Raw genomic sequence first — 26,037 nt, 5'->3', positions numbered from 1 at the left:
TGTACAGATGAGTCCATAGAAGAGGAATGTGAAGATAATCCAGGGTAGCTTGTACAGACAGTTGCGGCGCCCCATCTGAACGTCCTTTCACTTGGCTGAGAGAGGGACTCTCTTGGCAGGAAGCGAATATCAAAGTTTTGAATTTATTGGCGCCGGGTGATGAGCCCCTTGCGCTGTCTCTCTTCTCCTTTGCTCTTTCTTTGACCCTGACAGTTCTTCAGTTCTTTTCACACACTGTCTGATCCTTCTTTTTCACAGTCCAGCTATAAGAGTCAGTATGAAGCTTTGGCCCTGGAGGGCTGTACCACTAGGGTGTGACTGGGACTTGTGGTGCCAGAGACTGCTGCCTGACTGGCTTTGGGCCCTGAGGTGGCTGTAGGTTAAGTGTTTTGGACAATTTTACTTGGTTTCCACTGCTGCTGCTGCCTGTTTGCCTCCGTCATGCCATTTGTCGTAAACTGTTAGCGCTGAAATGGGTGATCCCGAATAGTTCTCCAGCTGTAAAACAAAATCTACAATTGGCACCACCCTAGATTGTTTGGAATTAAGCATTTTGCCCAACCCAATTCTACATTTACCAGTTTAAAGATTCACATTTCTGTGACTTCGAAGCTGCAAACATAACAAACAACGTCAAGTGTTAGTATCTGTTCCTACAATTTAGGTCCCAAAAGATTGGATGCCCTTTATTTATACAGTCATCTAGTGGCTTTCAACCTCAGTTGTGTCCTGTGATCACAAACACCATCATCTTTGGGCCTTTTAATATAGACACATTCAGATCCCCTATAAAAACACAGCACTTTCTCATTATCCTGCATTCTTTTGTTGAACTAATTTGACTGCAGTGTGGGAGATTTTGTTTTCATCCTCATTCAGTTCTAGATTTTATCAGCTTAATGGAGGTGTTCAGGTATGCAGCTTTGATCTGTCTTTGGAACGTTTTCACATTTGGCTCCACTTGCTACTCCCATAATGCACCACTGGCCTACCGCTACTTCTCCTACATACTGATTGTGTGACTGCTTTCAAGCTAAAACCAAAACCAACAATTAAAGAAAGCCAAATGGGGTGTTTATTAAAAAAATATAAAGTATGATGCATTTTGTAAGAGGCTTACATCCTCTAAAATTAGGAATGCTACCATTTTAGCATGTCTGATTAGTCAAGTGTGATTAGTGTGTGGTGCTGTGGCCTGAGGCCTTGTTTTAATGACTCCACTGCTTCGACATCAAAGGGCCTTGTGTGGAGAGGTAATCGCTTGTGCCCAGTGTTTCTTACCACATGCACCCTACTTGTGTTGTTATAGGCAAATACAGTCTCTATCTTATGCTTAGAGGAGAAACCTCAATAATTAGACAGAGGTTTGACCTTTAAACCGTGTCCTGCTTTTTCACTCCGAGCAAAACAACTTAGAGCTTTGCTGTCTTGCTGTTTCTGTCCCTTGACCTTCAGATTTTTTCTTCTCCTACATTTTCATCGTCACTAAGAGAGAGACAGGAGGGTGGAAACTTACATAAATAAATATAATATGCAAGATTATTTGTCATTTGAGTCAGTGCTTCATATTCAAGCTAGTTAAGCCACCGTTACACACCCCCTCGTCTTTATGTACCATTGTAGTGTTAAATAAACTGAAATCCTGGCTGCACTGCAGAGAGGTTTCAATCCAACCATGGTTTTGCCATCTTTCTTTTCTCAGTACAGCTCGTCTTGTCTGATCTCTCCCCACTTTTCCTCAGTTCTTGTACGCCCCTTTGCTCCCTTCTTTTCTCCTCCACCCCGATTCCCTCCTGTTTTTTCTCTCACATGTGGAAAGCATTATATCCTGTCTGGTGGAGAGGGAGAGCAAACATCCCAGGCCGAGACTGAGAACCTCTCGGGTAGGTGTAGGGGCGGTGGGGAGGCTTTTAGGATCTGCATGGTGGTGACGCTCCCTCTTTCTTGGCCTTGACGCTGTTTGGACAAAAGGGGGTCTTGTTATTTCAGAACCACAGCACCCGACAGTTGACAGGCTTCACCCTCCTACCAAACTGCACGGGAGGAGACCCTGGTTGAAAGAGGGAGTGGGGGATAAAGAAAGTCCTAGTGCTCCTCCTGGTCCTGGTCTGTTGCCTTGTCTGTCAACATTATCTATGCATATTGCTCATGTTATTGGTCAATATGTAGCAGCTCTTGGTTAGGTTCAGTACTAGTTAGCAGTAAATATTTAAAGGTTACTGTCTTCTTTAAATGACGTGCCTAATCACACCCAGCGTTATTTTGGGTGCTCACTAGTCACGAGAATTGGATCTTCTGGTGGAAAACATACAAAACATTGATGTGTGCTGCTTTTTTTCTTTTGTTGTTCCCCACTGAAAAGACATCATATGTGGTTAGTGTGACACATTTGTGCAAAGCCCTGCAGTTCTCCAATGTTGGTTCTCAGTCTTCACTTTATGGTCAAAAGCTGGAAGACCTGACAACAGGCTGAAACCACCACCACCACCATCACCACACCCTCAGTGCTTGGATCCATGTCCTCCAAATTGTGTTGTGTTGTAGACATGTTTTTTAGATTATCTTTTTGAAAATCCACAGGTTGAAAACCCAGGTTTGGGGACACTCTGTGGTTGTGTGCAAAAGGGCCAATCACTGAACTTTCTTTCTTAGCTTTATGGCTAAAATCTGGTTCAGCGGCAGCGGTATGAGAACAAGGCATGAATGCGGTTGGGGGGGATTTCTCGATGGACACGAGGCCTAAAAGTTTAATCTTTCGCTGTTTGTGTGTGGTGCCCAGTGTCGCCTGGGATTTAGGCTTTGCCTTAGAAAGAGCATTGAAATGTTTTATCCATTACAGTGTAAAGTCAAATTACTATGACAACCAAGTTATATTTTTATGAAGACATGAAGGCTAGGAATCATTTATGCATGTGGCGCAATCCTCCCTATTTTTATTTATGCAGACTTTTTCCACATAAAAACCTCACATGCGCAGAAATATATGTACAGAAGAAAATTGAAAATGGAGCACACTAAATCAAAAACAGACGTGTGTTTTTTTTCTTTTCTTTTCAATCCTTTGACTATAGCAAGCTGCACACAAACTGCATTGAACACAGTGTGTGGGCCGAGGCTTTGGAGCCATTGCCTCAGGTTGTCCGTTAGTTAGATTCAAGCAAATTAAATTGACCCCACAGCACCCTCTAAATGCAGCAGTTGGCAGACACTGACAGCCAGTCATTTAATTAGCCAACCTGCCCCACTGGGTCGAAGTAGAAACACACTTAATTAGCAAGGTTTAGGTTTCTCAATGGCCATTATAGTGACATTCAGAGATCCAGATTTGACATGGCTCTTCCTGTTCAAGCCCTCCTTCTTTTTCATGTCTTTTTTTAATTGTGCTATCATCACAATAACGATGAGTTTATGTTGCTTTCATGATAGCTAAAGTGTGCTTTGGAAATCTGTGTCAGGCATGCCTCATGCATTATGGTTAGATATTTATGATGCCTTATACGTCATGAGGAAGAACAATGAAGATTTGTCTTAAATCTGAAGAAGCTATGAAGACTTCTACAAAGATTTTTGCTTTATGAATTTTCTCTTTGTCAGCACTGCGTCTGCTTCATAAACAGCAATTGAGACATGAGCAGGAACCACGTGTTGCAGGTGAAATGCAGGGTGCTGACTGGTGTGTTGAAAAATAATCGACAGCCACGATAGGAATTATGCAAAGAAACCGAAAACCCATAAATAATTTACTGCTTTTGTTTGTCACGAAGCGGCGTAAACTGAATATTTTGTCTGTTTTGACTTTTGGGTGAGAAAACAAAACGTCTGATCTTCATATTCAGCTCAACAAAATGTTTTGATCTTTTTTTTCTTTATCACTAGCTAATTGCAAACTGTATCTGTCTGCCATCTGATCCTCCAGTGTTAGTATACAGATTGGTAGTATTGAATCAAAATGATGAAGCTGCTGTTCAACCAAAATATTTGTAGATGTAGTGTTTATTTATGACATTCATAGGAATCACAGTTAACAGTTTTTAAGCAGTTCTGAGTGTGCAGGGTTAGTGCTCCAAGTTTGTTCCTGTAGAGAAATGAACAAATACAAATGCTGGATCTGGAATCTGCAGGTGCAATTATTTCACATGTTTTTTGTTGTATTGCGAACCTGTGCCCTCTATCCGCTCCACTTTTCCACTCCCAGGTGCCTGTTTCTGTTCTTTGTAGCGTTCAGAAAAAAAAAATTGAGATGGGAGGACGAGGATGGGGATGGACACATGGCAAAGGGTCTGGAGGAAAAAACCAAAAAAAACCAAAAACCAAAAACACACACATCAGAGGCAAAGCTCTGATGTTGCATCCCTGGCTCAAGCCCTTTGTAGTGCAATGAGCGGTGAGTTGGCTGGGGGCAGGGAAGGAGAGACAGAGGGAGGTAAAGAGGGAAAGCCAACAGGAGGATAAAGTACTGAAGGAAGGAGAGAGGCTGAGCTGTCTACCAGCAGCATGGAGGAAGCAGAAGTTACAGTCCCTTGGGCTTCAGGCTTTTATCTGTCGGTTGTATGGAAACCAATCTCTCCGGCTTTACAGCTCCAAAACATCTACACTGCAGCCTAATGTGTGGATGTAAAGTCTGTGTGTGTGTGTGTGTGTGTGTTGATGTTTGTAGAAATATCTTAGAGTGAGATAAGCAGACGACGAACTAAACACGCTCATGTAGACCACATGTGTTTATTTGACTCACAGTTGGCACACAGTCACTCTGACTCGCTCTCAGAAACACGCACACAGTCGTTCAGGGTGTGCTCCAAGTGACACTCCCATTTTGCCCTCCAGCGTGTTTACAGATACATCTCAGACCACTGATCAACAAGCCCTAAAGATAGGATTAGTGTGTGTGTGTGTGTGTGTGTGTGTGTGTGTGTGTGTGTCTGTGTGTGTGTCTGTGTGTGTGTGTGTGTGTGTGTGTGTGTGTGTGTGTGTGTGTGTGTGTGTGTGTGAGAGCGGCTCACAGCTCCACACTGGCCTTTGAAGATGGGTGAATTGCTAATCTGTGTTTTCTCAATTCAGTCCTACCACTTCAGTTGGCCGGACTATTAGCTATGTTTTCTCCATGTGTTTCCCCCTCGAAACATACTCTGATGACTCCCAGTGTCTCTGTCCTTCGGTATTGTCAGTCATCTGTCCGGATTTTATTCACCACTCCACTAAGAACAAAGGAGTCACTTTAAAGCACAAAGGCCTCTTAGGGTAGTTTATGGCATCCCCAGCGGAGCCTGACAGCAGAGCTGAAGAGGCAGGCACCATTAAATGTGTGTCATATACATGGAGGGTTCCCATCGTCGAAGGATGGGAGACAGAGGAGCAGATACAAAAAGGGATTTTGTGTGTGACTGAGCACGTGATCAGGGCGATCGAGCAGCATGTACTTGGTGTACTGACAAGACGGCCTGAGTTTGTAATCTGCTCAGTTTTCTGCTGCTTCTAATACATGAAACAGAATGTCACTGACTACAACCTAGTGTCATTACAGCAAACATACACAGGTTTAAAAAAGCAGTTTAAGGTATTTATCTGAGTAATTCTTCCACTGAAGTTTTCCCATTCCTGTGAACCGCTGGTCTGTGATTAGGATTAACCCCACGCTGGATGGATTTTATAAACTGGTCTAATGAGACAAAGGCTGGCGCTCTGTGATCAATGGACGGGAGGTTTAATGCATTTCTAGAGAGATTAGTGTTGAGAAACCTGCTTAAGGGAATCCAGGGTCTGTTAAGTGTGCATTTTACGGTGGTCTCTTTATCCTGAGGTTAAAAAGGAAACAGAAATTAAATGTTGGTAAAGCTGTGCAGATCTGTTTAGTTCATTCAGAAAAGTCAGTGCAGTCAGTCCAGAAACACGTTCTTCCAGGTCCGATGGATCTATGTCAATATTTTGTTCAAATATTATTTTGGCTATTTAATTACTGCCTGTGTGGGCCCATCTCTGTTTTTTTCCCTTCCTCATTTCCACCAACTCCATCAAACTTGAATGATTGAATCTACCTTTTAGCCAAACAGGATGCAAACAGTGTGCATGTACCTTAACCTTGTTCTGTGCAACATGTGTCACTGTGTGACACGTTCCCTGTAGAGATGTGCAGACAGGCTGGAACTGTAGTGTGTACAGTGTCTACTGTAGTAGAGATTTATGCTATATACTTGTCTAAAATGATGATTAAAACATTTACGAAGCAGCATTTCTACCAGAATCCTAACTTTAAACTCACCGTTGGACTAAACACAGTAAATGTCAAATGTTCTGGTGTCTGTGATTCAAGCTTCTCCATTAAATCCAGTCCTACCCAGAGAAGCTAAGCAGTAGATTGCCTCTGTGTGCCCTCTGTACTGGTGTGTGTGTATCTGTGGATGTTTCACTGTTTGATTATGGGTCAGGGGAGGCCACAGGCCCATGGTGGCTCAGGCAGCCTCAGGCCTCTCCGGTTTCAGAGCTGAACATTCCTCCATAGCTGTGAAAACCACAAAGCAGCTCCAACAACAAACAGTCTAGGCACTGGGGGAAAGACAGCTAACCTGTGGCTAATCAACAACAGCAGTTTTCAGTCTCTTCGGAGTTTGTTCCCAGTGTTTCAGAATCGCTGGCTTAATGGTGAAAAAGCATTTTTCCATTCTAGTGCCCAATTCTCCCCCCAAGTTTCTTTCTCTTCTGTTTATGCTGAGAACATGTGATTCCTGCTAAGTAGTGGCCGCTCTGTTTGTGTGTACTTGTACATGTTTATTTGACCGTTCCACATGTCGGACCTGCTGTTTTTCCACTAAGAAGGGTGTGGAACACTAGACCGTCTACGCACTTCGCAAATAACTTGATAGTGAAGTATGCAGCACTGTGTGTGTAATAGTAACAACATGATGGGACTGTTTGTTTAGCACTGTGCTGTTTGTCACATGGCTCTGTAAAATCAAAGGAACATGCACAAAAAGCTCTAACACAGTCTGTCACAACAAAGACCGACCGCTGACTCCATTTAGAAAGTCAGGATTAGAACTGAGCACTCCAAGTTCTGTTGAAAGCAGATTGACAATTAACAGTGTCTGTGTTTATCTCAGCCTCCAGTTACAGGCTACATTAGATGTAATTGAATTTTCAGAGATTACATTTGACGCCTAATCAACTGGAGTGTGAGCTGAATGGTCTAATTACGGCCCAGAAGAGGGCATTGTAAGGGCAATTTGGACAATTTTCTGTCATTACTTGACACTGTATCTCTGTGTTTGTAGGAGTTTCCTTTTATTCTGTAAAGGTATTGTTCATTTCTATTTAGAAAATTTATTAAAAGTCAATTTGTTCTTTTTATCAGATGAAAAAGGGTGTAATGCTCAAATCGGAAATTCAGGTGGAAATTGTTCTCCTCTATTTGGAAAAGTATATGACTGTGGTGCATCTTGTGTTTAGGAATCTCCAGTGTATTGAAGCAACTGCTAATGTTGCTCTTTGAATGTGTGAAACGACGTGAGACTTTGTTTTGTCATGCTTTGTAGAGACCCGTTGAAAGGTGGGAAGGTGCAGTTATGGCGGGGCTGTAACAGTCAGTGATGAATCAGCTCCAGGTCAGTTGTATGTGGCGCTTTGTGGGTAATTGATGCCCTCGGTAATGTGGCTTAACAAAAGGTGTGGACAGGCAGCAGGAAATGTTTGCCGTGTGGAACCAGGCAATTTAAGGCTTTGTGTGCAGTGTGGCAGCTTACAGTGAAACACCTGCCCACCTCCTGCCTCAACACAAACATTAGTTTTACTCCGTAGCTGCCACATACTACTCTCGTGTTTTGGAAAGTGTGTGTTTTTAGTGTGTCTAACAGAAAAAAGAGAAAATATTTAGCTGATAGGACCCAAGAGACGTCTGAATAAGTGTGTGTGTGTGTGTGTGTGTGTGTGTGTGTGTGTGAGAGAGAGTCCTAGCTCTTATTCAGACAGCTCTTAAAATGTTTTTCTGGTGCTCTCTAAGCGCTGAGGTCACGCCAGGACTCATTTTCTCCATACGTTAATAAACCCCTCTGCTTCCTATTCACTCAACAGTATAAATCAGGGACTATTAAAATGTTTCAGCCTGGAAAGGGAATAGGCAAATTTAACATCACCCTGTGATTCGGGGGCTCATGAACACATTCATTTAGTGTAATGACTCCAGACCGACTGTGTTGACCTCCAGACTTAGCCAGGTGACACATTTTCCTCCTCAGCCTAGAAACAGATGTAAAAAACAGGTCCATACAGTCTGGGGCTGTGGGATGGTTGTTTTTGGCAGATATCAGTGTTTATCATCCTCTCTGGAGAAGTAATAAAATGGCTGCAGATGCACCTGTCTGTGCAGAGGAATGCATCAGTCCTAATGCTAATGTGAGCCTTATTTAGGATCTAGACTTAAGATAAGACAACAATTGGAATACAGTAACTTAATGAAACTGGTATTTTGACTTGCATAACACAAGAAGCACAGGTATCTGTCATATCTGTCAGCACAATGGTTAATGAACATGGTTTTGGTAATCATCTTAATGTTTTATTTCTATTTACTCAGCATATAATGTTGGATGGTAAAGCTCTAAGCTCAATATTCAGAGCTTGTTACAGCTGAACAGACAGATGGACGAGGAGAAAGAGGAGTACAACATGAAGGAAAGGTCACCAGCCAGAACTGAACAGAGGATATTGTGACTGTACAGTATCATCTGTGTCTAAACCACTGTACACGAGGATGCTTGTGTCTGTCTGAAGCTTTCTGAAGTGGCCTCAGGGCATAATGAACATTTTAAGTATAATATCTGTGCACGTATCTTGAACCCCTTCTTAACAAGGGCATAAGATGGTTGTGTGGTGTCCAGGCCAGGACAGGGGGAAGGATTTCTCATTATAGTGGTAAAATATGTCCTCTGAGAGATCTTGTTTGGTCGACATGACACAAAATCCCCTTTTTTTAATTTAACAAAAACAAGGCATGGTGCTAGAAGTGTCCGTCCTAAATGTGTCCAAACAAAGAACTCTAAATTAAGCTTCAATAAAATGCAGTATAACATTTACAAAGTTAAAATTAAAATCGGGGACAAGCGCCTGATCAAAGAATAGGCAGAGAATCAGACCAAATGTTTTCTGCAATGGGCCCATTTGGTCTGCAGTACCCAGCCACAGTGGCAGCTTCATTATAGCTGGCAGGTTTAATTAGCGTGAATGGCACACGGCCACAAAGAGGTCTTGGTTTGACAGGATTTTTTATTTATTTCTTTTAACAAATGTGAGGACGTGCAGTCACGGCACCAAACATAAAAAGGAAAGAATGGTTGAGCTGTTCAGTAGCTGTAATACTAATGCAATAGTTTGTAAATGGCCAGAGTGAGACTGCTTTTGCCATCGGCCTCTTTTTGCTTCTCCAGAAATAGGAATAAAATGTGTTGATGTAATTCCAGCATGTTAATAACAAAGCTTTCTGCTCAACAACACCTGAAGTCAGAAGCTATCTGTAGAAAGAAGCTCTGCTGATACTCGCCCTCAGGTTATGGTTTAAACCTTCTGCATTCCTCCTCATCTAACCTTGCGGTCTCTGTTCCCTGTCTGTGTCTCTACAGAGGATATTCAACTCATTTGTGTACACCGAGAAGACATCAAACGGGGAGACAGAAGTGCAGCAGGTGAGTAGCAGAGACTCCTCCTCTCCTCTCACTCTCTCTCTCTCTCTCTTTCTTTGTGTGTGCATCTGCCTGTTTGTGCATGCATGTGCCATGGATGGAGTCTGTTTGTGGTCTTGCATGGTGTTCAGTTCAGCAGCAATGAATACACACACTCGCACATACACATACACATACACCAGCCATCAGAAGAAAGAAAAGGGGCTCTATTAAAATTCTACAGCTGAAGTCTCATTGGCTTTGAAGTTCTCTGTCTGTTTTTCCACTTGTCTCCCTCTCCTTCTGCTCGCTGTGCGAGTGCAGAGCTGCAGTCAGACAGAATAAGAAAGCTTGAAAGAGACAATGACATCTTTTTGGAAACACACTGCCAGAATTGGGAGATTTGTTTTAAATGACCCTGAATCAACAAGTCAGAATCTCTTTGCTCAGTTTCGGCCCTAGATTGGAAAGCTATGCGCAGAATTTCTGGCATCCGCTGTCAAATCGCACATGACTGTGTGCGGGCATGGCTTGTATGTGTGAGTTTGCACTTGTGCATCAGGGATCTTGGAAGAGTGACAGTAAACACCAGACTGGTAAACTGCCACCAGCAAGAACAGACAGGTTGATGTTTGTTTGCATTTCTCCGGTGACTGTTTTCATCAATGTATTCATCTGTGTCAGCCCGTGCATGTGTGCGACGGAGAAATATATAGTATCTCCTCCTCTTGCAGCTATTTACTATTCTAGAGGCAGCTCAAGTCGGCCTTGAGGCATAGCCGTTTCTTCTTCTTGATAGAAATGAGGCTTATTTTCATTAATTACTTCACAAAAACTGACTTTGTTCATTTTTGATTTTGGTTATGGGCAGCTCACAGAGTCATAGAGTGCCCATCCATTCAGCCCATAACTTCTCTCAGGCAGGTACCAACTAATTCAGGTGACAGCTCTGGCACAGTCGGTTCGCTTGTCCTCTCTGGGCAGAGGGGCAGAGTCTCGGAGCCAAGGCGAAGCTCAATTAGGAGCATATCTGCAGAGGAAGAGGGGAATGGGATCGAGCCAGGTGAAGGGGAGAGAGAGGAAAGAGATACCAAGAGGAGCCACTGGCTTCTTAGACACATTTCTCCTCTGGAAATTCATTATTCAGACATGCAGACATCTCGACCTCTCTGATGCCACAGTCTTTCCTCCTCACTGTCTCCATCTCTGCCTCTGTCTTTTGAGTCTGTTCTATGAATGCATTCTCCTTGTTTCACTCATTGACGTGTGCTGTCAGAGAGAGGAATCTAAAAGTGCTGCCTGCATGCAAGTTCATGGTTCACATGCATAAAACACTGCGTTACCAAGAGGTTTCATTGTTTTAATAGAGCAATGGGATGTTTCTGTTGTTCTCCATATGTGGAGTACAACATATGGAGAATGATTTCTTTAATAGATCAGTCTTTGTTTTTGTTTTAGCTAAAATCATCCATTATAATGTCGACCAGCACTGATGTAACATGTTCTACCAATAATAACCCTATAAGATAACGTACATTGCTTTAAAAATGATCGAAAGACATTAGCTTCAACAGGGTATACTTCGGAAATTGAACATGATGGTTTACTTTTAGAAGCGCTGCATTTACCCTCAACACGGGCTGTAGGCACCAGGTGCTGTGGATTGGTTTGACATGTGGCCAAATGCCAGAACCTTGACTACACAAACAAAGGAAATGTGAACATATACTTTGCTTTTAAACAAAGGTGCACATAAGGAATAAAACACAGAACAAGCCAAGAATCACATACCCAATACACCCAAATCTGTGGTACCGTTAGACGTGTCCTTTTATAAATATAAATAAGTAGAAAATAGACATAAGATGCTACAGTCTGAGAGAACATGTGGTGTACCTGTGTTCAGAAATATGGAAGCTGTTTAGAATTGCTGTATTAGAGGTGGGTACACCACTATGGCTGTGTGTGTGTGGCAGTATTTTGGTTGTTAGTCACAGTCTTTACAAGGTGACCTTTAAGAAAGTAGGATAAGGACAAGTAGAATTGGTTCTGTTCAGATCAAACATGAGAATTTGATGTAGAGGTTCACGTTGCTGTGTTCGCTGTTGGCTTAGTGTATTTGCTCCTACTTGCAGCCTCCAATAGAGCTTCTGAAGTCTGCAGAACAGACCTGTGTGCCTCTTACACTTATCCCTGTCGTTTTACTTCAAGCTCTTCAAGTCTCGGTCTCGTCATAAACACTACTGCCAGTAATTATGGTTGAAGGCTGCCTGGCAAACCTCAAAAACTTACAACACAAGACACGAGGGTGCACCCATTCTACCCTCTCCAGTTTTGTGGCTGGACCAACCCCACTGGGTGCTTTAAACCCTACGAGCTTGTTGGATGGGTTGGAGCGCCGAGAGAGGATCCCTGTGTTCTGTAGAGTGTGGTGAATCTGCAGAGCACAGGTTGGCTTTGGCTGCAGTGGGGATGCATGTAACCCAAGCTTTAACTTGCATAGCTCAAAGTTTCTGGTTTCCCTGAAGTCACTCTATTAAAAGTTCTCCCTCTGAAACGCTGCTCAGCTGAACACTAGCCCGTTTTCCTCTTTTTAACACAAAGTCCACTACAGCTAATTGCCACACTGGAGCGCATAGGCAGTATTGTGTGTGTGGGTGTGTGTGGGTGGGGGGTGCCACATTTGTGTGTTTAGGTTCACAGCTGTGTGTGAGGGTACACATGCTAGTGTCTTGGTGTGTGTGTGTCCCTTGTGGTGGAGTGGCAGTAATTGTGGCCTGTGCCTCGGGCCCCTGTTAAACCCCTAATAGGAATAGTGGCCGGCTGATTAGGTGAACAAGCGGTCAGTGGGTTGTGGTACATTTCCCTCTTCCTGGCTTGAATCGCTGCCATTTTTACAGGCACCAGCAATTATGTGATGTGAACAAAGGAGATCCGGTTACTGTGGAAATTAACGTTTTTCTGTATTAAACAAGACTGAGCAGGTAGCTCACAATGGCTTCGGAAAGAAGTTGGACTGTTTGCACTTTTAGACATTGGTTTTGTCTTATACTTGTCATGATTGCAAATATAATATTTTACCAACTTGAAATAATTAATGAGAGAAATAAGACATGAATTCAAAGTGTATTAAATCTGCTCAGCTTTTGCCTTGAACCCACGGGTTCTGTAGAAGTTGATTCAACCTCTCCCCTTCTGATTTACATACAAATATAAGTAAACTTACCTAAGGTTAAAAACATTTTGGTATATCCCAAAAGCCAATGACTGAAGTGAATAACGTTTGCTTCACAAATTCTACTGCAGCTAAAACGAGTGAAATAATATCATCAAAACAAACTACAACTTCCCAGGATACAAAAACAAAATATTGCTTTTATACAGTGCTGTGAACAAATATTCAAGTCTCTCCTGATTTATTCTGCTTGTGTGTGTATTTCATACTAAACTGTCTCAGATCATCAAACTAAATCGAACTTAAAGACAAACTGAGCAAACACAAAGTGCAAGTTTTCAATGACAATTATTGCTTTTGAAGGAATAGGGCAGTATGATTCGAACTAAGCCTGTGGGGAAAAATATTCACTCCCTTAGTTACTACATCTTAAAAAAAAGTTTTGCAGTGACCTAGTTAAAGTCCAGACCTAAAGTAGCTATTCAATTCAGGGGTGATTACTTTTTCACATCTGTAGATCATCACAATGCTTCATGCTTCAAATATCATGTAAAAGTTTTATAAGTATTTGCTCAGGTTTCATTTGTTTTATATTTGATTTTGTTTGGAGATAAAGAAACAGACACAAGGTGAATTAATCAGGAGGGGGTTTAATATTTTGAACTGTACATTGAAATTTTGGACACTTAACCAAATTAATCACCATTTGGTATCATTAACATCAGTAGTTGAGTAACTCAACTGTGAGCAGAAGGTTTTGAATTTGTTAAAGAGTTTTCAGGTTTTGATTGCACACAGAGAATTTGGAGGAAATGGGCTCCATGTAACCTGAGAAATCTGCCATATTGGATATGCACAGAGCAAAAATATGATCTTGAACAAGACGATTCAAATCTTTATCCAGATCAGGACCAAAACCTCCAATCAGTCCTGTAATGACCACGTGTTCAGTGTATTTTTGCTTAAATTAAGTGATTAGATTTTCCTTGTGTATCCTACTTTGTTATCTAGTTATAGGATTGCACTAAGCAGTTTGTCCCATAGGTTTATAGGTGCTGTATAAATGACGATGGTGGTGATGATCATTTGACAATGAGAGAAATGTAGAATGCATTTTTGTCCTCCCACCCATTAGTTTAACAGATCTTAATAAATCATGTGTGGATCATGTGACAGCTTTGGAAGAGAATAACCTGTGACAGATTACACACATGTGACGGATCAGATTAAGTGGAAACGAGCCTCCCCACTCCTAACATCCTTTGAAGGCGTTTTGGCAAACAGAAAGCAAGAACAGGGACCTGTTGTGAAGAACTGCTGGTGCGCTGCTTATTAATGTCCCCCAAGAGGCTTCTGCAGCGCTGGTTATTAGTTTCCCCAAAGAAGCTGGAACCCCATTTTGAAAAAGTGCTGTTATATGTGTGCTCAACCAGAGCATAGTCCATCAGAGGAGGAAAGACAAAGCATCACATATGTTTATTCAGGGGCTTGAATTTAGGGCCCCAGTTATCACAGCTGAATGAACAGTTGAGTTTTCGTGCAGACGGACCACTTTACTTCTAGTTTTAACCCCAAAACACAATTCACACCTCACTGGAAACTAGAATAATCTTCATTTTCTTAAAATTAATATAGAGGAATCAACATAAACTCACTACATAAAATAGAAAACAGTAAAATCCAATGTATTCAGATAACAGCAGTGTGACTCTATTATTCTTTTTCTTCCTTTTTCATGCTTTAGAAATATTTTCAGCAGTCTCTGTTCTCCAGCCTCAGGCGTCCATAATTCTGCACTGCTTTTAGCAGTGATGGATTTCACACTTGGGGCAGATTTAACTACAGTCCCCAAAGCAGTGTGGGACAACTTTGATATGAATTCATGTGTGTTTGTGTACATACAGTATGTACATACCTTTTGAGCCTCAGATTTTCATACAGAGGGCTCTAAATGTGTGTGTGAACCCGTTTTCAGTCTCGCGGTTCACACAGACACCAGTCTATATGTACAACCACACCTCAAACCAGAGTTGACAGATTTATAGTTCTCTGGGCTAAATTAGAAAAAAAACAATGGTGTTTAAAAATATGAAAATGTGGGCTGAGGTTTGTAGAGTTAAATTCTGGCAACCTGAGGATAGAGACAGCACTGTTTGCTTTGCTTGCACCAATATGCAATTATAGTTTTACTAGATCTGTCACATCAATGTTGCTGAAAGAAGACTAAATTTAGAAGTTGTGTATTTGTATTCAAAACCTAAAGACAGAGTAGAACGCAGAGTCTGCGGTGAAGGAAAGGAGGTGGACTAGAGAAGTAAAAAGCTAAGGAAAGTAAAATATTGTGAGTAATCAGTAGACGAGTTAAAGAGTTTAAACATACAGCTTTGCTGATTGGACAAATTCCTTACTCCTGTTTCTATTCTGACTCTACTTTACAATACATTTCAAAATTGGGAACAAGACCACTATTTGTTGGCTCATACCTTGATCTTTTTAATTACAGCACCCACCCCTATCTGCAGTGTAAAGGGTTTCTATGTCAGTCTTGCAGATGTAGTCAAAGTAAATGTTAAATAATTTCAGTGTCCTCACTAATCATTGTCTAATGTCTGTTTCAGTTGGCCAAGAAGATTCGGGAAAAGTTTAACCGCTATCTGGATGTGGTGAACAGGAACAAACAGGTGGTGGAGGCTTCCTACACTGCACATCTAACCTCTCCACTGACTGCAATACAGGACTGCTGCTCTATACCAGCGTCTATGATGGAGTAAGTAGCTTGTTTTAACACAAACTTCCACAGACAAACTTCTCTCTCTTTCATGCCCTTGTACACACTTTAAACTCACACAAAATATCTGCAGGGGGTTCGTTCTCTGTCTGTAAGCTCCATTTTTCAGTTATCACGTTTGACTTGGTCGTGGTTGTGTGTAAATCCCTTCACTTATATATTCTGACACCTGGAAGCCTTTTAAAACTCGTCCTTTTATTTAAGAACATATTAAAAAAATGTGCACATATGCCAGTTGTCGCCTTGCTGCACTGGAACTTAACAATAAGGTTTATGTACGTTAGAACCAAGCAGGCAGAGAAAGATTTGATTTCTATTGGCAGTGATGTCTTTATCATAATGAAATGACAAAGCTGCTGCACCTTTGTGCAACACAAATGTCAAGATTATTAATAGCAAAATGATAAAGTTCAATTTTAAATTTGAAGATGTTGTTTTCACTATGCTGGAGACATGATAAGAGTAAACCTGGATGTCAATATTTCATATTAAATCCTGCGCCGAGAAAGTTTAAAATGGCCCCAGAGATAGTGTAGACCCAGTTTTTCAGCCAATCACTGCTCCCAACAGGAAAGAACACAGTTCAAAGCTGAGCTCAGAGAGAGAGAGAGCGGTGCCTTCAGTTCTAATCTACTGAGCAGCAGCTGTCTCTCCCCCTCATCCTCTCTCTCACCATTTCTGTCCGTCTCCCTGCTCTTTATCAGCCGATGTAACCAGTTATTGCTCTCTGAAGTTTGTGTGCTGCAGACTTCACAGGCTGCAAGGTCACCTGTCTTTCTTTCAGTTGTGCAGAGGAAGCGGCCATCTGGCCGCCAGCCACTGGCCACCTGTAGCAGAACCACGTGTGCGACATATTGTATGTGCAGGACTTGTTCACACGACAACATACTGTGTTTATGTAATGACGTGTGCAGTCTAAACCGAAGTTTAAATTCATGGACAGAGAGTTTGAGGCACAAATCCCAGAGTGATACAGACGGAGTCACATGGGTACGGGTGGCGGGGTTGGACATACCAAAGTGAAGCTGTATCTGAGAGATGCCCGAACTTCAAAGGACTGTCCTCAGGGAGGGAAAAAGCGTAGAGCTCCCAATATTTAGGTTTATGCAGAATCATGAGATGCTGCTGTACTTTCAGGACCTGTATGTAATAACCTGGCTCTCCCTTCCCAAGGCGTCTGCATCAGAGAAGTTATAGCTAAAACATCTTTCTCTCTCTCATGTAAACTTAAAACTGTGTTCTTATCACCTGCCTTTAATACATCTAAAACTAGAGGGAGGTCTATCTGGTTCATATTCATGCTGGAGTTATTTCTTGCTGCAGAAACTAATTGGTCCGACATCCTTTTGTCTTGCCGTCACCGTGGTTGGAGACAACTAGAAGAGACTCCAGAAAGTAATTGACGCACACAAACAAGTGGGGCATTAACCGTCTTATCTCACTCTAGGAAAGAGCGAGAACGAGTAAATGTATAGTACACACTCAAAAAAGAACCTGGGCTCGTATCTTGACACGTGAAGAACGCGCACAATGCAAGCAGCTTGAACAGAATTTAGCCGTGAACCGGGACGGGACTTCGTCTCTCTGTAGTCCACTTCAGTGCCCTTTATTAGTCCCAGGCATCAGCTGCTTCTGGGTGTTTCGGTCAGGTCAGCCAGTTTAGAGAGGGATCAGGTGATTCACAGGGTGTCTGTGTCTGTTAGCCATCAAGCTAGCAGGCGTCCATTTCACACGGAAGCCACAGAGGGCAGTGCTTAGCACCCGGTGGTATGCTTTAATCATTGCTCGGCCTCAACAACAGGCTGGACCTGAAAATAGCAAATGAATGCAGCTTGTAGAGTTGGTGTGTGTGCACGTGTGTCTTTATGTTTGTATTTTTGAACATGTGATCTCCAGGTGCCCATTTCAACAGTTCCACTGATGTGCAGTTGTAAAAGTGAGAAGTGTGCTTGGGAGCAGCCCAGACAGCACACGATGGTCTCAAATCACCAGGAGTTCTAGATGAGAGATAAACTGCATGCGGTCTGCGGTCCGTTCATATGAGTCCTGAGAGTTTGTTTATGCAAAGAATAGAAAGGTAGAGGAAAACAATACCATAGACATAAGATATTTAATGCATCTGCATCTAATACGCGTTGAAATCGCCTTGTTTTATTCTGTCAACCATTGAATTACTCTTTGTTTAGTTGTAGTGTGTTATCTCTCATGAAGACCACACCAAAAGCCTAACTTAACCCCAGTGATCACCGTTACTATACAGTCTGTAGTAGTATCATATGTGAGCGCTGATACCGCACCAAGAATTTGCAGTAGCCAACTTTGACTCATAAATTTAACCCTCGAGATTAAAGACGCCATAGTGCTAATACTTAGCTCCTGTTTCTGAAGATGAATTCTCACTATCTGAGCTACTGTCAGGTTTACAGTTTAGATCAAGAGTATACATGGCACCAGCAAGTAGCTGCTGCAACATGGTGCTTCAGATCATGCTGCTCTTATACGTATCATCATCAGCATGCTGACGATGATGATACCTCTGTTTGCATATTGGAGAAGGAGATGGCAACACACCATGCAGGGTGGGAGGAGGTTTGTTTAAATGACCCTAACAGCTGTAAGGTCACTTGAACCACTAGCCAAAGTTTTTCCTGCTCTCTCTGCGGGCCTCTCTTAATGTCAACTTCCTCTTTCTTTCTCTTCTTTTCTTACATTTAATCATTCTTCTCCCAGGCTCTGTTCTCCCTTCTTCATATACCCAATTTCTGTCCCTTTTTCCTCCAATCCACCCTTTATTCCTTCCTTATTCTTTCCCACAATCACACTGTGGTTAGATAACAAAACGCTGTCTTTGTCAAATGCAGTGAACCCTAAAATATGACTTACTTACATCTTGCTATAATTTGTTGGCCCGATCTCAAATGGCACATATTTCCATGTGTAATAACCTTGGACCTTGATACTCCAGGGGCAGCACCTTCAGGTTAGCCAGGACAGAGAACCCCCTGGTCAGAAGCCTTCAGGCATGGACCCTATTGGTAATCCATGCTTGATGACAGGCAAATAATCCTAAATAATCCTCCCTTTCTCTTAATGGACAGATAAGTTGATCGACAGCACAGCTGTGTAACTTTCAAAATAAAAGTGTGAATAAGATGGAAAATATGCAGACTGGCAGTGGTTCAAGTTCAATTAGTCACATACGATACATTTACAGATTACAGAAAGAGTTCAGGGTTCACGTTTTGAAGCAGTGAAAAAGGCAACAAACATTTTACTTTAAACATTTAAACTACTTTCTCCTTTTTAAACCACCATTGTTATCTCCAGTTACTTTACTTGAGGTAACATTTTCCCACCCTAGTAACTTTCTACCCTTGTAGCATTACAATAAAACAAATAATTTGTTATCAGACTAATTGCATTTGCCTTTGAGGTGTAGCATGCATGAGGGAATCCAGAATATTAGAAACTCCTCACAAGGTAATGCATTTAATGGCAAACCACAGACAGGGTCATGATGCAGTAGAGACTTTTCTCCTGAGATCGCACTTCCAGATACCCTTTAAAGAGCTGCTGGGCTGTAGCTTTCAAACTCCATTATGTATATTGACACTACAATCAAATATGTTGGTATTGGAGCCGTCACTGAAGCCAGATACATCAAACGTCCTGTATAAGTACTCTCCATTCTCCAGCTAGCATGCTGCCTGCTTTACCGCTGCTAGTCGATGAGGGATTGCAAACACACGAAATGGTAATTCTCTTGACACCGGAGCTCGCACAACAGCAAGCCTCCACAAGGTAATTGTACTCACTGGGCTTTGTGAATGGCATGTGATTGCCTCCTCTGTGGATATACATAGTGCCTGCAGCAGGGTGCAGTTTAATATAATGGATTTTAGAAACCGTGGATTGTTAGTAACTGCTGAACACGACAGGCGCTGCGTTATTTACTGGACTCCGTGTCTTTTCTCTAGTGTCTGACCAAAGATTTGTATCCCCAAAATGATCAAATCTTATTCTAGTCTGCCTCTGGTTTTTCAGAATTGGAGTGTTACACATATTTGACTTTATTCCTCGATAGCGCCGCAGAGAAAGTGTCACTTTTCCTTCAAAATTCAGTCAGCATCAGTTCACACAGTTGAGTTTAAATTGACACAAGGGTCCATTACTGGTGCTGACTGTCATTTGAATTGTCCTTAGGGTAATTTCTGATTATACTCCCTTCTGGGAAATATGGTAATAAAGCATGTTGCAATACATATGCATGTTGAAAAGAAGAATGATTTAAAGCACGATGGTTTGTATTTGTAGCTTTCATAGATAAGACTTTGTCAGTATATTTATTCCTTTAAATTATGTAAATAAAATCCTTATTTAGTTTTAGTTACTTCTTGTGTATATTGATGGAGTCCAGCCTTTTTGCAAAACAGATTTTTCTGCCTTCATTAAGATGTCTGATCAGAATCGAAGCCATCCTTCCTCTCTCTCTCTCTCTCTCTCGTCCCCTCTCGCCCCCCCTTCCTCACTCTCATATGTTTTTTGATGTGAAATTCAAAGCGCCTGCAGATGTATTTTTTATCTGGTGCACATTTTGCTGAGCGTCCTGCCCAGCCCTCTATGCAAAGTGGGAAGAAGGAGAATAGTAATGACTTTAGTCTTATGGGACTCTAAATGAATCAAGTTCAAATGCAGCCTGTACATCACAGTACCTGTCAATCAAACTGGACCAGTGCCACGTCTGCAAGCAAGCAGAGGGAGCCAAAGAGTGTGTGTGTGTGTGTGTGTGTGTGTGTGTGTGTGTGTGTGTGTGTGTGTGTGTGTGTGTGTGTGTGTGTGTGTGTGTGTGTGCGTGCGCGTGTGTGTGTGTGTGTGTGTTTATATGCATATGTGTGTCTGTAGTCTGTATGTTGCTAAACCAGAAAGCAGGGGAGTGTATTTGCAGGATCAAAGCACCCAGGCTTGGTGCAGTGCACAACAGTCTGCTTCTCTGCGTACCTTACCTTTTGTCAGCTCTTAAGTCCACAGATATAGGCTCTGAAGCTTTACAATCCACATGCACACAGCTGCATTTTAAAATAACCCTGCTTATGTTGTTACGTGCACCTCTTTAACACTTGTGGATGTGTGTATGCTCAAGGATAGCACTGTATTACTTTAACAATATAACAGTTCCTTGTAGGGACCAATTAACAGTGCAAGTAAACAGCTCTGCTGGGGATAATGACTCGCATGACATTTCTGAACATAGCATGTATTCGTTAAGAGCCCATTCTTATTGCAGAGGAAGATATTATTGCTGATCTTCTTTCTTTTGTCAAAGCTTTGCAAGTGTTTAACTGCCCTCAGAGACATATCCTCCATGCTAAGTGTCAGCAGTTCTAATTATCTTGATGAGAGGAAAAGCATATTAGAAAATATTGCTGCTTTGGGCAAAATTAAATTGATGTTCGCCCTACATGACCATCCCTACGCCATGCAGCATGGTCAAGGCAAGTCAGTTTAATGTGTATAATCCAATATCTCAGTAGCTCAGGTGGCATCATAACTTTATTGCATAATTTCTGTTGATTAGTGTGATGAAAATGATGCGCTCTGTTACATATGGTTTAAATCATTGAATCAGGCAGGCATCCCTGTCTGGAATCACATTAAGAAGCATTCAGGGAACTGGGTCTTAACTTTGTTTGGGTAAAAAAAACAGAATCCAGTAAGTTCTTGATGGAAACCTTAACTTTAATATCTGGTCTGGGCAACATATGATCAACAATAATCAGGCACCGTTAGTTTCACCAGATGTTTCATCTAATTGGATTAACTTCAGGGTGTCACATAGCCAATAGCTGTATTTTTTTAATTTAAGAATGAATATTACCGTAAAGTCGTAGTATGAGCAAACCTGAGTTTGATTATATTGGACTTAAAGCTGTAGAGCAGTATATCTGTTGGTGGGGAGAGAAAAGCCAGAGCTGCTCCACCAACAAATGAATTGGCCACACTCTATAAATTCTCAAATGCTGCCTGTTTGTGTGTGTTTAGGTTTGATGGAAACTTCAATACCAACGTCTCCAAGACCATCTGCTGTGACAGACTTTCCCCCACCGTCAACAGCCGAGCCTTCAACCCCGGACGGGACCTCAACTCAGGTTTGTTAGTCAGACACAAACATCAGACGAGAGGATTTTCTGTTATATGAACTTACCTGTTTTTTTACAAATGAAACATGAATTCACCATCAAACAGCTCTCCGACAAATGGAAAGTAATTTAACAGCAGATAACAAGGCACCCAGTTTTTAGTTGAGAAGATGGATTACCTTTTCTATCTCCTAAAATGGTAAAAAGGAGACAGAATTGATTTAAGATGGGGGAAATAAAGAACTGTGCATGTCCAAAGAGATGTTTTTATAGTCCCTCCTGTGCTCGCTCTCTCTCACTTTGTTCCTTTCTCTTTTTTTTTCACTCTCTCATTTTACGGTGCATTTTTATAACTTGGGATCAAATGAACTCCGTTTGACTTTGAACTCCAGTCTGGAATTGCATTAAGCTGGTACATGTTTTTGTCATTTAGTTGTAAAGGGCTTTGTAAGCTGTTTGTTTTTGCCTTCACTTTTACCTCTATTAAAAAAAAGGCATCAGTTGTCACAAAAAATCTGGAAAATTCACTTAGTAAATGCACATACAGTGTAGCCTCACAAATCATCACGAGTAACCGCAATGGAAAACAGTTTGATGGTGCTCTCACTGCTCTCACAATGCATTTATTGAGGCTCTGGATTACATAAGCACATAGCAGTAATATCATGTGAAAGCCCTGTGTCTGCACCACAAATGGCGGTTTGCTTTTGATTAAGAAGAAAATGGACTGAATTGAGTAAAAATCAGCCAAAACACAGTTCTCCCTGCTGATCTTTCTGTTCTTTTTCCATCACTTCTCCTCCTGGAGTAGAAACATGGAGCTGTACCACATCCATTTGTGACATACATTGACTTAAATTTCCCAGACTAATGAACCACTTTTCCATGTGTCTCTCAACCTTTTCAGTTCTGGTACAGCACACATTGTCAAATCCCTGCCAACATTCTCCAGGAATTTACATTTGTATTACTGCTCAAATTAAAGCAGATTCTGACACTTCCTGTAAAGAAATTGGAGATTGTCTAAGTGGAACAGCGTTGCCTCATTTACCAAGCACTGCATAAAGACAGTCAATTTCACAACCAACCAACTAAAGTCAAATTAGAATCCAGCTTCAAACGCCATTAACACATTTCCTATGTAACTACACAGGGGAGGACTGTATTTCACTTCAACTTGTCTGGCAGTCATGGGATGTTTCTATTTTTAATCTGCCCTTTTGTTTTGCAGAACTTGTTCAGAGGCCTGTACAGTACAAATCAGCAGAAAGTACAAGCGTTACCTTATACATTGAGATTCTGCGACAGAAGTTAACTGAGCATGCTCAGCTTCCTGGCTAGATTCCTTCAGAATATTGTAAAATAACACATTTGAGAGGCTCTTTAAAGGTCATGTAACGTCCTCCGTTTACCGGCATCCCACTGTTGTCCCACACCTTATATTTTATTCCTGATTTCCCAGCCTCTCTGCAAACCATTTATAACGTGCCATTCATAACATGTCACTGTCGGCGGAGTTTTATTTTCTTCACTAAATGAGTTCAAGTTACCCCTACACCTCCTCTTTCCTCTCCCTGTTCCTCACACTCAGTCCTCCTTGACCCCAGTGCTCCCAGTGTATTCATGCTCTCCCATTTGTCTCAGCCCAGTCTAAACAAGCAGCCACAAAGGGGGAGGGAAGGAGCGGGTGAGAGAGTGAGGGATAATTGAGAAGGGGACAATGATGAATGAAGGGGAAGAAAGGACGGGTGAGAGCTGATTGAAATGGAGTAATTGTATCAAGACTGCATTGTATTCCTTCCATCTTCTCTGCTCTCATCTTCCATTTTACTTTTTTTGGGGAGGACGAAGATGATGGGAGAGAGATGGTGGACATGGGAAGCATCAAAAAGTGCTACCAGCAGGCGGGAGTGGAAAGACCGGTGGATATGAGAGATGGCTGGAGTTGAGTGCCATATGATGAGAGGACTTCAGTAGCTAGATTCATCTTTCTCCTCCATCCATTTTCTTTCTTTTTGGGGTCTTATTTCCTAAGCAATTTGATCCATTTTCTGGACTCGGAGATGTTATGTGACCTTCCATTTGCTGTTCTCCTGCTCGCTCAGCCTCAACTCACAAATGGTCCCTAAGTTGTTCCACTGTGAGTTTTCATATTCAGGATGTACATATTGTTCTGGTTTCCAACTATTCCATGAAGTTGTTTGACTGTGTGTGACAAGCTCGCAGACAAAATGGTAAACTGACGGGGAGTTTCAGAAATGACTGAAAGAGCAAACGGCATTGCAGAGCTTTGCCTTCATTTACATCAGAAATTCAGCTCAAGTGCCTGGGACTTTAATGAACTGTGACGCTGCTCATGCTGTCAATCACTTAGGTCAGGTTTTCACTTTAAAAAACAAAATGGTAAGAGGGAACATGTAACAGAATGATATACCCCCTTGGCATGAAATTTTATACAGACATTTCTGGTTCACAAAAGAGAAACTACATTTAGTGCCACCATCCTGTGAAATATCCCCATGTCTCAGAGGTTGGCATTTTTCATTTTGGGTGAAATGCCTAATCAACTGTTGGATGGCAGCACCCACATGTGCTAAACTAGCCAACGTGGATAATAAAGCATTTAACCTCTGTGAGCATGCAAACCTGCAGAACTCCACAGAGCTGCTTGCAGACACAAAACATAGAAAAAGGAAAGTATGCTTTAGTGTTGCACCATATTTTTACAGCACCATGCTGTACATGTTTACACACTTGTGTTATTGCTCTCGGCAAACGTGGTTAAAGATCATGTCTGTATGTGGTAAGTTAGAGTAGGTGGAGGTGATGGCTGAGTGGTTTAACACGCTGTAAGTTAGAGTAAAAGAGCAACAGAGGTATCACTGTGCAAACTCCAGCAAGGCCCAAGTTTAGCCACAGCTTTTAAAGTAGGTCAAGATGTAGATGGACTTGGGTAGAACATGATTCTGATGTTTCTGTAATGTCTTTATGATCCTCTACTTGCGGGTGATACTTAAAGCTGCACATATCACCATATGTTTATGTATGGATGTAGATACAGATATATCAAGTGGGTCATTTGCAGATAGTCAAGAGTAATAACGTTGTAGGAAATGGGGTTCTATTTCTTTGCTTGTCCATCTGTTTCTCGGAACATCTAAACATTGGTGGCAGCGTGGAGCACTGTAGCCTGACAGATGTATACAAAACCCTTCTTCCACTGTCAACACAACTGAGTGGTTCCTGTTTATATGAGCCTCAGAGATGGATGAAGCGACTGGGCAGGGATAATGTATGATGGGCAATTGTGTGGTGGAGCGAACGGCTCTGTCTCGAAAAAGGAAGTTCTTTGCCAAACACACTTAGCCAGAGCTGCTTTTTGGTGCTTTGCTTTTCGATTTCACAGTCCTCCTGCAGGTTATTTGTTTATGCACATATTAATTCAGTTTTACATCTTGGTCTTAGTTGAATATTTGACTTTTCCACCCCTCCCATAAAAAAAATATTCTTTGGCTTGTAATATTGCTGGGTGATGGAAAAGGTCAGAACAGGTACTCTTTAGTAGGTGATTAATTCAGTGTGATCACAAGCCAACAGCCACATTTCTGGGACTATTTAGACACAGCAAGAATGGTGGTTAGCATGTTTGGCGTAGACCATAGCCCTAATCAACAAGATGTTCAAAATCATCTTCCAGCTTCTTGCATGGTCGGCCAATATTGGACCGAATATTGGGATTTCTGCTAGGTTGTTAAATAGGTTAGTTTGTTACACTGTCTGATGGCTTCAGGTGGATTTTCCATAGCTCTTGGTCTGCATTCCTTTATTATAGGGAATGAAAAGTTGTTTTAACAGCTGCATTATTCTTTCATGTTACTTTAATGAAGCCTGCATTGAGGGCTTCTCTCTGTTCTTTCTCCCTTCTGTCTCTGCTTTCTGGTTAAAGGCCCAAAGTTTCTATTTGTGTCTCCTCAGCTTCAGCCCTTCTCACCCCCCGTCTCTTTGTGAAAGGCTGTTTTGTGTTGCAGCGAGCGGAAGCAAAGTTGCCAGCTTTGTGATAGGATCTCTCTGAAGATACTGTTGACTCTGTGACCCAGTAAAAAAAAAAAATCTGTCTGTTGGTGTTGAGCCACTACTCGGGCTCATTGTCTCTGCAGAGGTTATAGTGCAGGCTGTTATTTAAGTTTGCCCCACAGTCACAGCTATGACACAGGTCAAAATCCAGCATCCAAATGAAACGTACTGTCTGTTTCCCAGGAGTTCACAGTTCAACCTTATTCTTCATGGAGTTAA

At 41.8% G+C, this 26,037-nt stretch overlaps 1 protein-coding gene across 1 annotated transcript in view; it reads left to right on the top strand.

The window, feature by feature from the left end:
* cachd1 (cache domain containing 1) overlaps nt 1-26,037 on the top strand; it is a 63,992-nt gene that overhangs the window by 14,292 nt on the left and 23,663 nt on the right. Inside the window, exons 2-4 of the mRNA XM_026346102.1 lie at nt 9,606-9,668; nt 15,438-15,586; nt 21,647-21,753. Coding sequence (XP_026201887.1) covers nt 9,606-9,668; nt 15,438-15,586; nt 21,647-21,753 — 319 coding nt within the window. The remainder of the gene's footprint in view (nt 1-9,605; nt 9,669-15,437; nt 15,587-21,646; nt 21,754-26,037) is intronic.

The sequence above is a fragment of the Anabas testudineus genome, chromosome 4 (genome assembly GCF_900324465.2).
Source record: "Anabas testudineus chromosome 4, fAnaTes1.2, whole genome shotgun sequence".
NCBI lineage: Eukaryota > Metazoa > Chordata > Actinopteri > Anabantiformes > Anabantidae > Anabas > Anabas testudineus.
The sequence above is the reverse complement of the archived record's forward strand: the minus strand, read 5'-3'. Positions and strand labels throughout refer to the sequence as shown.